Genomic DNA, 16,238 nt, shown 5'->3' on the forward strand with positions numbered 1-16,238 from the left:
GTCCTGCTTTGAGTAGGGGGTTGGACTAGATGACCTCCTGAGGTCCCTTCCAACCCTGATATTCTGTGATTCCTCTAAGCCACCCTTATTTTACCAGGATACCTCAACCATCAGTACTTTTACAAGTGCTGTTGCTTAAGCTCTGTGGCTGCTTAACTGAGGTCTTTGTTCTATGCCTGCACACATTGGTAGACAAGCATCAAGCTCAAGTAGACTGTCCTTCCCCCGGCAAAGAAGAAACCATGAAGGCAATTTGGAGACCATTCTAATGATCTCTCAGTTCTCTGTCTATGAGAAGGACAAATACAGGAATTTAGGGATTGGCAGACTGGATCAAATATGAGGCCCTCCTAATTCAATATTTTGTCTCTGACAGTGGCTAGTACCAGCCACTTCAAAGAAAGGTACAAGAATTCCCATAGTGGAGAAGTATGGAATAACATGCCTCTAGGGGATATTTCTTCCTGACTGCATCAGTTGGTGGCTGGTTTATGCCGAGAAGCATGAGGGTATGTATACCTTATATTTTCTCTGTATCTAATTTGCATAAGCATATGTAAATTAGACTTTCCAATCCATCATTCTCCCAATGCCTCATAGGTGCTCAGATACTACAGTTATAGGCAACCTTATAGAAACCTAGATGGATCTGTTGTTCCATCAAAGTTTGGCAGGAATCCCAGCAGGTATGAGAGAATTATTCATACACACAAAAGTGGTTGCAGAGTATGTGAAATCAACGTTCAGGAGCCAGCTGCTATTTTTATTTTGAAGAGAGAATCCCGCTTACGCAATGTGGTTTTTATTATTTAATTTCACTTTGACCCACCGTTGCCATTTCTGTACATCGTTCGCACAAGGAAAGCCCTAACGGGAGGGGAAACACTTCAATAACATGAGCCCCATGCAAGCATTTGGCTGGCTGAGCATCCAATGGCCACCAGTTTCCGATTCTTGGCTCGGCCCTGCTTCCTATGAATCTGTCACCGAGCAACAGCTTTAGCAGAGTCTATGATGCTCTCTCTGGGCTTTCAGCAGAAACTGTCGCTTTCAGTCCTTCAGCCTCCATTCAATGACCAAACCATTCAACCAGTGCAGACTCAATGGACTCAGGTGGATTCTCATGCAAGGTTTTAACCATCTAACTGCACTGTATCAAAGGTAGTGTAGAGATATTGGGAGCCAGGGAGCAATTATATTTTCAACATTAATTTGTTGGATTAAATATACTACATCCTGGTTAGTAGCACTGAGGACAGGAGCATAGTGCTGAGAAGTGCAGCATGGCTCTACCCATGTACCCTGATCGTTGCTACTCGTGTCTGGGTCTCTCACTTACCTCTGCCAGTGCACCTTAATGCTGACGTACAGCACCCCCTGCTATTATTTGCCTGTAGAGACTGCCAACTTTGTGGCTGTTTTGTTTTTATGGAGACAGATACTGTTTTCGGCCTGGAGGGTAAAGAGCATAATACACTTAACTTCCGTAGACAATAAGATAAATGCAGAATTGCTGTTAGCTGAATGGGGACTTTTGGAAGCCTGGTGTAGCTTGTTACACACCAGGCTAAAAAAAAAATATATCTATCTACATCTTAGATGTTTGCCAGGAGACAAAGGATTACATTAAAATCTCAGGTTTCAGAGTAGCAGCCGTGTTAGTCTGTATTCGCAAAAAGGAAAGGAGTACTCGTGGCACCTTAGAGACGAACAAATTTATTTGAGCATAAGCTTTCATGAGCTACAACTCACTTCATCAGATGTGTGCATCACGAAAGCTTTTGCTCAAATAAATTTGTTTGTCTCTAAGGTGCCACGAGTACTCCTTTCCTTTTTATTAAAATCTCAATATTTCATCCTGGTTTTAATGACTTCTTTTCCACGCTGGATGGGATGACTGGCATTAATCTAAATTGAAATCTGTCCCAGTCCTGCTGCTTTGCATCGAAAACATCTGCTGATCTCCTCCAGCCTTCTTTCTCGCACCTCAACCCTCCAGAGGCCAAATGTGGGACCAATGTGCCCCCTCAGGGAGGAACAGAACTCACTGGGCAACTCCCACCAGCCTGGAAGCCCTTCCTCTAGGGACCCAGGAACATGCCACCTTTTCACCCCACCATGACCTTTACAGTCATGTTCCCCAGTTCTTCAGAGGTTTTAAAGGGAACAGAACAATGCCAAACCATGTGAGACAAGAAATCAGAAATCCAGATCCAAGCGGGTCAGCTTCAAAGAGCTTCCCAGCAAAGTTTCTGCTTCCAAGAGATTTCTCAGCCCCGGTTCAGGAGTAAGTGGAAGTGGCCTCTTGGCATTGCAGGATGATGTCTCATGCCTGTGGTGTCCATGAAAAGTTCACTCTTGGCCAACTCTGCCTACCTACAGTTCTCCCTCCACATTCACCTTCTGCGTCCTTTATGTTTCTCCTTGCTTTGGAAGGCCATCTTTCTCCCCTTTGGAGGGCTGTTGTACAGAATCATATGTCCATTCTGAAAAAATTTTGCTGTTCTAAAAGCTTTTGTTTTCTCCCACACACATGCAGCACAATGCTCAAGATGCAGCCAACAGATCAGAAAACAAGAGACAACCTGAGACTGTCAGCTCGTTATCAAACTAGATTTGTAGCTTTTTGATACTGTTCTACATAAAAGCTTTGTAATTCGGATGGCTGTGCAGAGCTGTCCTCAAGCAGGTCACATTAGAAGGAGGGATCTAGGAGAGAGAGAGAGATAACATGAGGGTCTTCAATATTAGAATGGAGACAGTTTGGAAGGCATACAGAGAAGAGCAACTGAAGGGGCTGGAAGGAGTGATTTATGAGGAAAGATTACATTATCAAATGAACCAATTCTTCCCTGGTGTAATCTCACTGAGATGTTTTGAATTGCACCAGGCATTAATTTAACCCAATACATATAGATTGGCTAAACTATGACTAAGGGGAAACATGATGATTAGAAGGTACAAGCTCCTCAGTGTATGTCTACACTGCAAGCAGGAGGTGTGACTGCATCACACGTAGGCATACCCGAGATGGCTTTGATCTTCTCCAGCCTTCTTTCTGGTACCTCTCAACTGTGATCAAGCTAGCTTGCTGAAAATAGCAGGGTAGTTGCAACAGCCTGGCTGCTGGTACAGGCTAGCTGCTCACGTACAGACCCAGGCTCTGGGACAGGTTTGTATTTGGGCAGCCAGCCTGTGTTTCTCCGAGTGCCACCCTGACTTCACTGCTATTTTTAGTGAGCTAGCTCCCTCAAAGCTAGCACAGTGTAGACATACCCAATGAGGAAGAGGCATTACTTAGGGCGTCACAAAGGCATGTAAGTAGAAGTAACGGGATGAAATCAACAAAGGGAACGTTTAGGCTGAATATGAGTGAGCTGTGTTAGGCTGTGGCATGGTCTCCTAATGGAAGTGGTGGGAGAGCTACTTGGGGCAATTATAATTAACTGGAGAATATGCTGTAGAGAACACCCATGCACTAGCCCCTAGGGGCATGGCCTAGTTGTGACCTAATTGATCTTCTCATCTCCAGTTCTTCAGTTCTATAATTTTTCTGTGAGAACCAAACTATGTTCTGGGAATACAGGTAGGGTATGCTCAAGGGCTCCCTTGACGTTTGATCTTGTTCATTCAACTTTAGTACTTTAAACCTGTGTCTGAGTGAAAAGTAACAGCAGGCCAACTTAATCTCTGCTGTAAATCAGTGGAGTTGCACCAGAGAGGAATTGGTCAGTCTGTCCATACAGACAAGATTGGAACTTAGAAGGCTTTCCCAGCCCAGGATTTCTCTGTGACTGATGCAAGTAACCTAAAGGCTGTATAAGTGTTAGAAGCAGGTAGAAAATCCAATGATTTTCCCCAGGATCACTCTAGCCTCAAAAGTTTCTTATTTTATTTTGTGGAGTACAAATATTGTGGCTGAGATGCTGAATATGCTTTGCAGAAGTAAAACAAAAGTGTCTCTCTAGAGATTTCTGGAGGTGAAGAGTCTCTTGAGAGACTAATCTGTTCTGTGACCAGGGCACTTGGCCTAAATTTATGCATGGCTCTTCCAATCTGCAAGAATGACTTGGGTTAATTTCATGCCTGTTGTGAGTTGTTGAATCATGTCATGGTACCATGAGTAATTATTCCCAGTGGGCCAGATCCAGAGGTCCATTCATTCATTCTTTAGTCACTGATTTCAGTAAGAGCTCTGCCTGAGTGCACACTGAGTTAGAAACTGAGTAATGTGTGCTGAATGCTGGTGCCTTCCTTTTCTTACCCATACAGAGTCCCTGCTCCATCACACTCATTCTCAAACAACTCCACAGGCTTTCTTTCATTTCTGATCTGGATCCTGAATTATCCCCGTGAGGAACTCACTCCAGCCTAGCTCATGTCCTTCCCCCTCTGTACTCACCTTCTCATTTTCTTTGTCCATCTAGACCCAGCTTTCTCCCTATTGCTTCAGCCACTCTCACTATGGCTGGTGCAAGAGTCTTCTCTCCTGCAGCTTCTGCCAGCTGTATTGGTTTTTATAGAGGCTGGTAGGGGGCGGAGCTTCTCTGACTAGGGGTCCTATAAAGGTAACCAGCCAGTCAGGCAGCGGCACAGACAGCTGCAGCAGCCTAGGAGCCAGCAAACAGAGCTGGAAACGGGGAAGTTTGGGGGGAAGACTAAGAGCCAGGCAAAGGAACAGGTAGGCTAGTGAAGGGGGGGTGTGGTGTGGTGTGGTGTTTTGGTGCTCACTGGGGGTTTGTGTTGCTGTGGGTGGTGGTGTTTTGGTTTGGTTTGTGTTTCCCGGACTAACAGGACTTAGGTGGGAAGGCTATGACAGATACAGAGGCAGCGGTGGTAGTGACCAAAGCAGTGGAAGACACAATGAAGATGACTGGATGTAGAAGCTGCGGCATGTACATGATCCTGAAAAGAGTTTCATCTGCATGAAGTGCCGCCTGATAGAGCTGATGGAAGAAAAGATCTGAGGACTGGAGATGCAGGTGGGGAGACTAGTTGAGTTTAGAAGGGGGTTTGCGCGGATGATGGAGCAAAGACATGAGGCTGAAGGGAAAAGCTCAGATTTGCAGATGGAAGCAGGACCGAAGAACTCTGAGGGGATACTGCTGGGTGAGGAAAGTGGACAGTGAAAGCATGTGACTAAGAGAACCAGGCAGAGGAAAAGACGGGGCAGTGAAGGAGAAAGAGCTCAGGAAAAGGTTTACGGAGTTGGAAAATGAAGAAGAGGCACAGCAGGTGGTCACTAAAAGTGAGAGACCAAGGAAGAAGAGAAGAGCAGATAGTCCTATTGGAAGAGGGCAAGAGTCATTGGAGATAACACCAAATATGAGCCCCAGGAGGATACGGGATGTGTTGCAGAGGACTGCAAGGGACAATAGAAACCGAGAGGACTTGCGGCCAGATGGAACAGGGGATAGACTGGAGAATTGCACCATTGCCAGGAAAAGGCAGGTCTACGTGATTGGGGACTCATTACTGAGAAGAATAGACAGGCCTGTAACAAGAGCTGATCCAGAGAACAGAAGGGTGTGCTGTCTGCCGGGTGCTAAGATACGGGATATGGACTTGAGGCTGAAGAGGATCCTAATGGGAGCGGGAAAGAATCTATTGATTATCCTTCATGTGGGAACATATGATACCGCTAGATTCTTACTGCAACGTATCAAGGGAGATTGTGCCAGGCTGGGGAAGATGCTAAAGGAAATCGAGGCTCAGGTGATCTTCAGTGGGATTCTGCCTGTTCCTAGAGAAGGGCAACAAAGGTGTGACAAGATTATGATGCTCAACAGATGGCTCAGGCAGTGGTGCTATAAAGAGGGCTTTGGGATGTATGGCCACTGGGAAGCATTCATGGACAGAGGACTGTTCTCTCGGGATGACTTCACCTGAGTAAGGAGGGAAACAGACTTCTAGGATGGAGGATGGCACAACTGATCAAGAGAGCTTTAAACTAGGAATTCAGGGGAGCAGGTTGGGAGATGTCCAGGTAATCTCCACGCCAGTTTTTCTCTTTGAGAGGGAAGAAAACGAAGTAAGAAAGGATACAGCCATGGGTAGGAGAATGGACATAAGGTGGAAGGGCAGTGTACATACCAATCTAATAGGTAATATTGGTGGTAGAATGCCTGTGCCCAATCGGTTAAAGAATGTGAGCGAAGCCAAACAGCAAAAATTAAGATGTTTGTACACTAATGCGAGGAGCCTAGGTAACAAAATGGAGGAACTAGAGCTACTGATGCAGGAAGTAAAACCAGATATTATAGGGATAACAGAAACATGGTGGAATAGTCGTCATGACTGGAGTACGGGTATTGAAGGGGATGTGCTGTTTAGGAAAGACAGAAATAAAGGCAAAGGTGGTGGAGTAGCATTGTATATCAATGATGAGGTAGACTGTAAAGAAATAAGAAGTGATGGAATGGATAAAAATCACATTGGGGAAGAAAGCTACTAGAGCCTCCCCTGGGATAGTGCTTGGGGTGTGCTATAAACAGCCAGGATCTGATGTGGATATGGATAGAAACCTCTTTAATGTTTTTAAAGAAGTAAATACTAATGGGAATTGTATGATCATGGGAGACTTTAACTTCCCAAAAAGAAAAGGAGTACTTGTGGCACCTTAGAGACTAACAAATTTATTTGAGCATAAGCTTTCGTGCTCACGAAAGCTTATGCTCAAATAAATTTGTTAGTCTCTAACGTGCCACAAGTACTCCTTTTCTTTTTGCGAATACAGACTAACATGGCTGCTACTCTGAAACCTTTAACTTCCCAGATATAGACTGGAGGACAAGTGCTGGTAACAATAATAGGGCTCAGATTTTCCTGGATATGATAGCTGATGGATTCCTTCACCAAGTAGTTGCTGAACCGAGAAGAGGGGATGCCATTTTAGATTTGGTTTTGGTGAGCAGTGAGGACCTCATAGAAGAAATGATTATAAGGGACAACCTTGGTTCAAGCGATCATGAGCTAATTCAGTTCAAACTAAATGGAAGGATAAACAAAAATAGATGTGACGGGGGTTTTTGATTTCAAAAAGGCTAACCTTAAAAAATTAAGGAAATTAGTTAGGGAAGTGGATTGGACTGAAAAACTTGTGGATCTAAAGGTGGAGGAGGCCTGGAATTACTTCAAGTCAAAGTTGCAGAAACTATCAGAAGCCTGCATCCCAAGAAAAGGGGGAAAAAATCATAGGCAGGAGTGGTAGACCAAGCTGGATGAGCAAGCATCTCAGAGAGGTGATTAAGAAAAAGCAGAAAGCCTACAAGGAGTGGAAGATGGGAGGGATTAGCTATCTTACTGAGGTCAGAACATATAGGGATAAAGTGAGAAGGACCTTGCAAAGGGAATTAAAAGCAATAGTAAAAGGTTCTATAGCCATATAAATAAGAAGAAAAGAAAGAAGTGGAACCGCTTAACACTGAGGATGGAGTGGAGATTAAAGATAATCTAGGCACAGCCCAATATCTAAACAAATACTTTGCCTGAGTCTTTAACAAGGCTAATGAGGAGCTTAGGGATAATGGTAGGACGACAAATGGGAATGAGGACATGGAGGTAGATATTACGACTTCCGAGATAGAAGCCAAACTCCAACAGTTTAATGGGACTAAATCGGGGGGCCCAGATAATCTTCATCCAAGAATATTAAAGGAACTGGCACATGAAATTGCAAGCCCGTTAGCAAGAATTTTTAATGAATCTGTAAACTCAGGGGTTGTACCGTATGACTGGAGAATTGCTCACATAGTTCCTATTCTTAAGAAAGGTAAAAAAAGCGATCCGGGTAACTACAGGCCTGTTAGTTTGACATCTGTAGTATGCAAGATCTTGGAAAAAATTTTGAAGGAGAAAGTAGTTAAGGACATTGACGTCAATGGTAATTGGGACAAAATACAACATGGCTTTACAAAAGGTAGATCATGTCAAACCAACCTGATCTCCTTCTTTGAGAAGGTAACAGATTTTTTAGACAAAGGGAACACAGTGGATCTAATTTACCTCGATTTCAGTAAGGCATTTGATACAGTTCCACATGGAAAATTATTAGATAAATTGGAAAAGATGGGGGTCAATATGAAAATTGAAAGGTGGATAAGGAACTGGTTAAAGGGGAGACTACAGCGGGTCACACTGACAGGTGAACTGTCAGACTGGAAGGAGGTTACTAGTGGAGTTCCTCAGGGATCGGTTTTGGGACCAATCTTATTTAATCTTTTTATTACTGACCTTGGCACAAAAAGCGGGAATGTGCTAATAAAGTTTGCAGATGACACAAAGCTGGGAGGTATTGCCAATGCAGAGAAGGACCGGGATATCATACAGGAAGATCTGGATGACCATGTAAACTGGAGTAATAGTAATAGGATGAAATTTAACAATGAAAAGTGCAAGGTCATGCATTTAGGGATTAATAACAAGAATTTCTGTTATAAACTGGGGACGCATTACTTGGAAGTAACAGAGGAGGAGAAGGACCTCAGAGTATTGGTTGATCACAGGATGACTATGAGCCGCCAATGTGATGTGGCCGTGAAAAAAGCTAATGCGGTCTTGGGATGCATCAGGCGAGGTATTTCCAGTAGAGATAAGGAGGTGTTAGTACCGTTATGCAAGGCACTCGTGAGACCTCACCTGGAATACTGTGTGCAGTTCTGATCTCCCATGTTTAAGAAGGATGAATTCAAACTGGAACAGGTACAGAGAAGGGCTACTAGGATGATCCGAGGAATGGAAAACCTGTCTTATGAAAGGACACTCAATGAGCTTGGCTTGTTTAGCCTAACTAAAAGAAGGCCGAGAGGAGATATGATTGCTCTCTAGAAATATATCAGAGGGATAAATACCGTGGAGGGAAAAGAATTATTTAAGCTCAGTACCAATGTGGACACAGGAACAAATGGATATAAACTGGCCATCAGGAAATTTAGACTTGAAATTAGATGAAGGTTTCTAACCATCAGAGGAGTGAAGTTCTGGAACAGCCTTCCAAGGGAAGCAGTGGGGGCAAAAGACATATCTGGCTTCAAGACAAAGCTTGATAAGTTTATGGAGGAGATGATAGCCCAGGCAGAAGTTATTGGCTCGATACAGGCATCAGTGACTGTGTAATGACCTGTGTTATGCAAGAGATCAGATTAGATAATCATGATGGCCATTTCTAGCCTTGAAATCTATGACTCTCCATCTATTTTCCAGTCTCAGCTGAAAGCCTCTCTCCTCTGCCTCTGTTTCTTATTTTCTATTTCCCTCTGTCACTCTTGGTCTTTGTAGATTTATAATTGAACTCTGTAAAGCATTCTGGGTAAACACTACCCAATATAAAGTTGTACTGAACTGGCAAATAATGCCCCATGGTAGCCATTTGCAAGATGCCCTGGTGGCAATGAAATGCTATCTTACATCACACACATGGGTGGTACACAGAAGATGATGTTCCAGGAGCCATCCATAGGGTCAGAAGGGACCACCAGATCATCTAGTCTGACCTCCGGCATATCACAGCCTGCTACCATCATCCACGCACTAGACCCAATAAGTGCTCTGGGATCTCTAATAACTATGAGCAGTCAGGACCCTGGTTTTCTCTCTCATCTGATGGCTGCATCTCCAGCATCACAGGCCCTCTAGCACGGCACTGGGGCATTGGGATCAGCACAGAGTGAGTGTGCACCCTGCTGAGCCCACCACTCTGCTCCCTGTGGCACCTGGTTTTTTCTTGGAGTCTCCCATCTGAATACGGACCATCCTTCAGTAGATTCCAAATTTGCCTTTCTATAGCACTTATTTGGCCCCATCGCCACAGTATCTGAGTTCTTCCCAATCTGTAACGTGTTTATTCTCACAACCTCTCTGTGAGGCATTATCTCCAATTTGACAGATGCAGACTGAGGCAGGCAGACTAAGAGACTTGACCAAGATCACTTTACCTTTTATGATAAGCATGGCTTTGCTGACCACATGGCCCAATTCATTGGTGGCTTCCACCTTGTACTCTCCTTCATCTCTCTTCGTGACACCTGGGATCACCAGGCAGCAGACACCAAAGTCATTTGTACTGAAGAAGGTGTGGTCTTCTGAGAGATCCCTGCCATCCTTGTACCAGGTGATCTTAGGTTTTGGGTAGCCACTCACTGCACAGCTCATGTGACAATCAAATGCTGTGGTCACTACATGGGGCTTCAATTGGAGGAGGAATCTTGGAGGCATATTTTGATTCACCCTCCTGTATTTGGGTAGTCTGACTTTAAACTCATCTATAAGAGACATAAATACACACTCAGCGACTGCTCCAGGGGACTTAAAGGCTGGGTGCAGAAGCATCCTCCACCCATAACACTTAATAATTGCATTTGGCATCCGCCCTGCAAAATTGACAGGGCCTGGCTCCCTAGGTCAGGAGAGCGTTCATGGCTCCTTCTGTGAGTTGCCATGCAGTGGCCATATGTGTAAGGCCCTGGCTCTCTCTGCGTATTATGAACCCAGTTACTGTTACTGGGAGTTCCTTTAATCCAAGCATTGAGACTCAATAAAAGGGGACAGAACTAAAAGCTTTGTTGATCCAGTCTGTGCTGCATGCAGTACCCAAAAGTCCTCGTCTAGAATGCAATAGGCGCAGTATAAAGCCTGAGCTGTATTCTCTACAGGTAGTTTCCTCTTAAGTTTTCCGAAGTCCCAGTCAGGAATCTGGAGGGGATCACTAGGTCTTTGGCATATGGACAAGGCCATGGATCCTTCTACAGGTCATGAGGATTACACAGTACCAGTCTAGCTCCTGCAGGTCACCTGGTCCTTCCCAAATGGGGTTGGGTCCTCAACTCCTGCAGATTGGATTCTGTGGCTCCTTCTTAAAATTACCAAGTCCTCACCATTCAGGTCATAGCCCTTGGCTTCTGTAGAACTCACCTAATTTCAGAGTTTGCTAGGAATTAATTCTCTTGGAAGCTCTTACCCATATAAGTAATATGAGCCAGTATATTGGTGGGAATGGAGAAGCCCAGCTTCACTGTTCCCACTGATCTGTAAACATTCATGTCCAGCAGGGGACCTCTTTCCTTGCCCAACAGTATTTCTTGGGGATATGTCAATGGGCTCTCATCTGGGCAGACAGCATACATATGGGGACTGGGACACACTGACAAAGATTTATAAATGGGATAGTTTGACTGAGACCCAACAACACAGGTGCACTGATAGATTTTTTTTTAAAAAGCCTTTTTACCCTTTTCCTTTTGCATGATCCAGGGCTGCACGGTTTCAGATGGATCACTGGTTCCCATATAATTTTTGGCCACAACCCTAAAATAATACCCGCGGCCAGGGATAAGTTTGGTGATGGTAAACTTGTTGTTGTAGATCAGGTCAGCCACCACTTGCCATGAGCCCTTGTTGGAGTCACGTTTCATGACCACATAGTACAGGTTACTTTCCCACTTCTCTGTCGGCGAGGGCTCCCAGATCACTGTCACTGTATTAAGGACTTTCTCTTGCAGAAGAATAGGGCCAGGGGACTCTGGGATAGCTGCAAAGTGAAGACAAATAGTATGGAGGGAGTAGAGAAAGTGGTAAGTTTAAGATGTTATAACAATTCTGCAACCCCATAAACTTCATGGAGATCAGATATTTTGAGCATTGTGGCCAGCTAAACTTGATGGTCATTAGTGGGAAATGAACTCTGATCCCTTTGCTCCAAATATACAGGTCCTCCCATCTGGATTAGGGAAATTCAGCATTACTGGACTGGTATTAGAGATACCTCTCTTTCTCTTCTATTAGATAGCTGATACAGCTGTGTTTTTATAAACTGGAAGTGAAGCAGTTGACAGGGCTATAGAGTTCTTATGGTTGGACACAGGTACTTTGTTCTATTTGCTAACTGACATTCACAGAGCCCTGTCATGGACTGAGACACCTGGCTGTATTATGGACTGTATAAGTTGGCCCTCTGATAGCTTGTACTATCCTAGTCCTCTCACAGAATACGGCTGTGTCTCTGTTGGTGGTACCTGGCTGGGTCTTGGATTGTAATTTAATCAATGGATGCCAGTATTCTGTAGCCCTGCCCTAGACTAAACCACCTGGTTTTTGGACTGTCATCTCATGAAAGACTGCATTATCTAGCCCTTTCCTTGTCCACAGTGCTTAACCCCATCAAAACTCACAGTCCTCTACTCAGTCATGGGCTGGAACCTCTCCCTTAGGATTTTATTCTCGACCAAACCTGCTATGCATGTTACCTGCGACTTGGACTTGGAAGCTGAAGGATTCTTTTTTTCCCCACTCGTTTTGGAGTATGATGGTATAGAGCCCACTGTCAGAAAACTCAGCTGATGGAATCAAGAGTTGGCTGAGGCCATCTCTGGTGCTCACTATGGCCCTGCTGGGTAGAGGAAGCCCATCCTTTAGCCAAGTCACCTCTGGAGTTGGGGATGCCTATTAAAGATAAACACCAATTATAAGTCAATCTGCTTTTCTTTTGTATTTATATCCTGTGTACCTATAGCTTCCTTGCTTTGTCCTCAAGTGTTTCCTTAGCTGTAACTTGTTTCTTTGCCCCGGAACCATGGCCAACAAAGGGTGTGTTGCCCTAAGCTGTTTCAATATAACTAAGTCAGAAAATATTTATTAGCTCAGAAGTTGTAGTTGACAGATAGGCAAGAGTAGCCCTATTAAAAGCATCTGCTGCTTTTTGGGGGGAAGAAGACTCCTGTCTGGATGATTGTTCCATTTTTCCTTCCGGTCCCCCTCCCTCCTGATGTCACACTGCAGTGACTTTCTGTCAGCCTAGGGGAACTGGACGTGGCTCCCTGTATTGCTCATCAATGCCACCTTGAGATCAGCCAGAAGGTTTTCTCCCCTTCTCTTCAGTAGGGACCAAACACCAGATCTCACCCATAATGCTCCCAGCCTTTGCCAACCTGCAAGAGTAAGAGGCTAGATCTTTGAATCAAACCTGTGCCTTTCACATGATACAATCAAGGTGCACCACTGCTCTTGCTGTTTAGTTTGATGAACATGCTCAGCAGGACATTGTCAATTCTCCTACCTTCAGTCCTCACAAGGAAAGCAAGGGATGGGTGCGGGGAGTGATTAGTTGACACATCAAAATCTGAGAAGTTGGTGCTAATATTTTACACTTCTTTGGTGCCTTCCATCATCAAGAGTTTAAAGTGCTTTACTTTACACACCTTAATGAATTATCTGAACTTCACAACTCCCCTCCCCCATGAAGAGAACCATTACTATCCTGATTGTACACATGGGGAACGTATACGAGGTGCAAACCAATTAGATGACTTGCCCAAGGTCATGTGAAAATTCTGCAGCAGAATGAAGAACAGAACCTCAGTTATTGTCGTTATTTTTACAACATGGAATCATATGGAGGACTCCTTACAAACATGCTTCAATGCTTACTTCAAAGGGCGTGTGCACTCGGATACAACTTCCCGCTTTTATAATCATAAAGTTTTTCATAGTGTCATCTCTTAGGAACTTGGGACTAACTGGAATGCAAAAAACAGTGAACACAATTAAAAGCTGCATCTTGTTACAAGGTCGCTGACAGATTTTAACTCAAATACACTCAAAATAGCATGTCCAGTGTGCTAAAGTTCTCTCCTCCGGCTGGCTGCCTGACATATCTCTGGCAGTATTAAGTCAATGGAGCTCTTTCACGGAGTGAGAAGTGCCAGAGCACTCGCTGAGCATCATCTTTCTGTATTTACAGAGTGTTGATGACTTAAGATTAGGATATTGCCAGCAAGTTAAAGAAGTATGGGCTGGATGAATGGACTATAAAGTGAATAGAAAGCTGGCTAGATTGTTGGGCTCAACAGGTAACGATCAATGGCTCCTTGTCTAGTTGGCAGCCGGTATCAAGTGGAGTGCCCCAAGTGTCGGTCCTCGGGCCGGTTTTGTTCAATATCTTTGTGAATGATCTGGAGGATGGTGTGGATTGCACCCTCAGCAAGTTTGCAGATGACACTAAACTGGGAGGAGAGGTAGATACACTGGAGGGTAGGGATAGGATACAGAGGGCCCTAGGCAAATTAGAGGATTGGGCCAAAAGAAATCTGATGAGGTTCAACAAGGACAAGTGCAGAGTCCTGCACTTAGGACGGAAAATCTCATACACTGCTACAGACTAGGGACCGAATGGCTCAGCAGCAGTTCTGCAGAAGAGGACCTAGGGGTTACAGTGGACGAGAAGCTGGATATGAGTCAACAGTGTGCCCTTGTTGCCAAGAAGACCAATGGCATTTTGGGCTGTATAAGTAGGGGCATTGCCAGCAGATTGAGAGACGTGATCGTTCCCCTCTATTCGACATTGGTGAGGCCTCATCTGGAGTACTGTGTCCAGTTTTGGGCCCCCACACTACAAGAAGGATGTGGAAAAATTGGAAATGCCCAGCGGAAGGCAACAAAAATGATTAGGGGACTGGAACACATGACTTATGAGGAGAGGCTGAGGGAACGGGGATTGTTTAGTCTGCAAAAGAGAAGAATGAGGGGGGATTTGATAGCTACTTTCAACTACCTGAAAGGGGGTTCCAAAGAGGATGGATCTAGACTGTTCTCAGTGGTAGTAGATGCCAGAACGAGGAGTAATGGTCTCAAGTTGCAGTGGGGGAGGTTTAGGTTGGATATTAGGAAAAAAATTTTCACTAGGAGGGTGGTGAAACACTGGAATGTGTTACCTAGGGAGGTGGTGGAATCTCCTTCCTTAGAAGTTTTTAAGGTCAGGCTTGACAAAGCCCTGGCTGGGATGATTTAGTTGGGGATTGGTCCTGCTTTGAGCAAGGGGTTGGACTAGATGACCTCCTGAGGTCCCTTCGAATCCTGATATTCTATGATATTCTAAGAGGGAAATACTGCAAAAAAGGTATTCACAAATGTTTGAATAGAAACCATGAAATCTCCTCAACAGCATCTGTGACCCCTCTGACTCGCTTTTCACAATCATGCAAATGAACTTTTCTTCACAGTAATGCTTGTGGAAAAGGAAAGTGGTGTGAACACTTGTTCCTATGTCTGTTCACAAGAGCATTGACTTCAGGAGTATTCATCTGGACAGCTCTTTGAGGGCTTGGGAGTCATCCAGTCAGCTAAAACGATATCATGCAACCTGGATATCCTAGAACACAGTGCAAATAGTGCATTAGAAACAGTGAATAGTCAAAGCGACAGCCACAGCAACCAAGTTCTGAGTGACCCGTGGGCTGAAGCATGTTCACAGAAACCATTGTTGAATAATTTCAAACAGCAAACAAGTTCATACAAAATCAAAGCCAGTTTGCCGATAATTTATGAACAGAAAAAGAGTGAAATTCACTGTTTATATTGTTTGCTACCCTCCTGAGCGTGAAACCCCATTGCTGTCTCTGCAGCAGGAGGGAGAGAAATAGCCTTAAGTATAGACCCACTTTTGCCCTATCTCCTAGTGTGTGGCACAGGGGCCACACTCTATCCAACAACAATGCATTAGGATATTAGGCTGAGTCACAGAATCATTTTGAAGAGCTTTAGTCCATTATGTCAAGAGTGAAACCCCTCACCTCCCTTTTTATCTGGGCCATTATTTTATATTGTAGAGGTACAACTGAGACCGAGGCTTCATTGTGCTAGGTGCTGCACATACACATAGACCCTGCCCCTAAGAGCTTGCTGTAGAGACAAGTCAGCCAAAGGATGGGAGGGGAAAGAGAGACACAAAGAACTGAAATGATTTACAGCAGGTCAATGGCACAGATGGAAAAAGAGCCCACGTCTTCTGGCTCCCAGCTCAGTGTCCTAGATCGGATCACGCTCCCTCATTAAAAAATATATAAAAACTTCTCCATTTGTTTGGGTTTTTTTCTTTTAAAGGCTCTGAGTGTATGGCAGATCCAGTCTCTTAATAACAGACAACTGAAAGTGCAACCTATATCTGGCTGACTGGCAAGGATGTTACAAAAAATGTGACCCTTTTATTGAAAGTTTCCCAGCATCAGGCTAAAAACTGGAATGAACATGGGATCTGGCATATGAGATCAAGTCACTGGTCCATCTGATTTGATATCCCTGCTTTGGCAGTGGCCAATGGTTGATGCCTCAGATAAAGGTGAAAAACCTCCGTAATACGTTTGACCAATGCTGAACACAAGATGAAAAATGTCACGCCCTGTGCAATGTAATTAAGCCAACCTAAGCTCCGGTGTAGACACTGCTAGGTCAATGGGAGAATTCTTTTGTCC

The 16,238-nt window shown here is 44.4% G+C and overlaps 1 protein-coding gene across 1 annotated transcript in view; it reads right to left on the reverse strand.

The window, feature by feature from the left end:
* The window catches only part of IGFN1 (immunoglobulin like and fibronectin type III domain containing 1), a 73,625-nt gene that overhangs the window by 23,251 nt on the left and 34,136 nt on the right, over positions 1 to 16,238 (reverse strand). Inside the window, exons 17-20 of the mRNA XM_074936485.1 lie at positions 13,420 to 13,508; positions 12,240 to 12,435; positions 11,225 to 11,524; positions 9,933 to 10,259 (exon numbers count right to left, since the gene is read on the reverse strand). Coding sequence (XP_074792586.1) covers positions 9,933 to 10,259; positions 11,225 to 11,524; positions 12,240 to 12,435; positions 13,420 to 13,508 — 912 coding nt within the window. The remainder of the gene's footprint in view (positions 1 to 9,932; positions 10,260 to 11,224; positions 11,525 to 12,239; positions 12,436 to 13,419; positions 13,509 to 16,238) is intronic.

This window comes from Natator depressus, chromosome 21, assembly GCF_965152275.1.
Source record: "Natator depressus isolate rNatDep1 chromosome 21, rNatDep2.hap1, whole genome shotgun sequence".
Taxonomy (NCBI): domain Eukaryota; kingdom Metazoa; phylum Chordata; order Testudines; family Cheloniidae; genus Natator; species Natator depressus.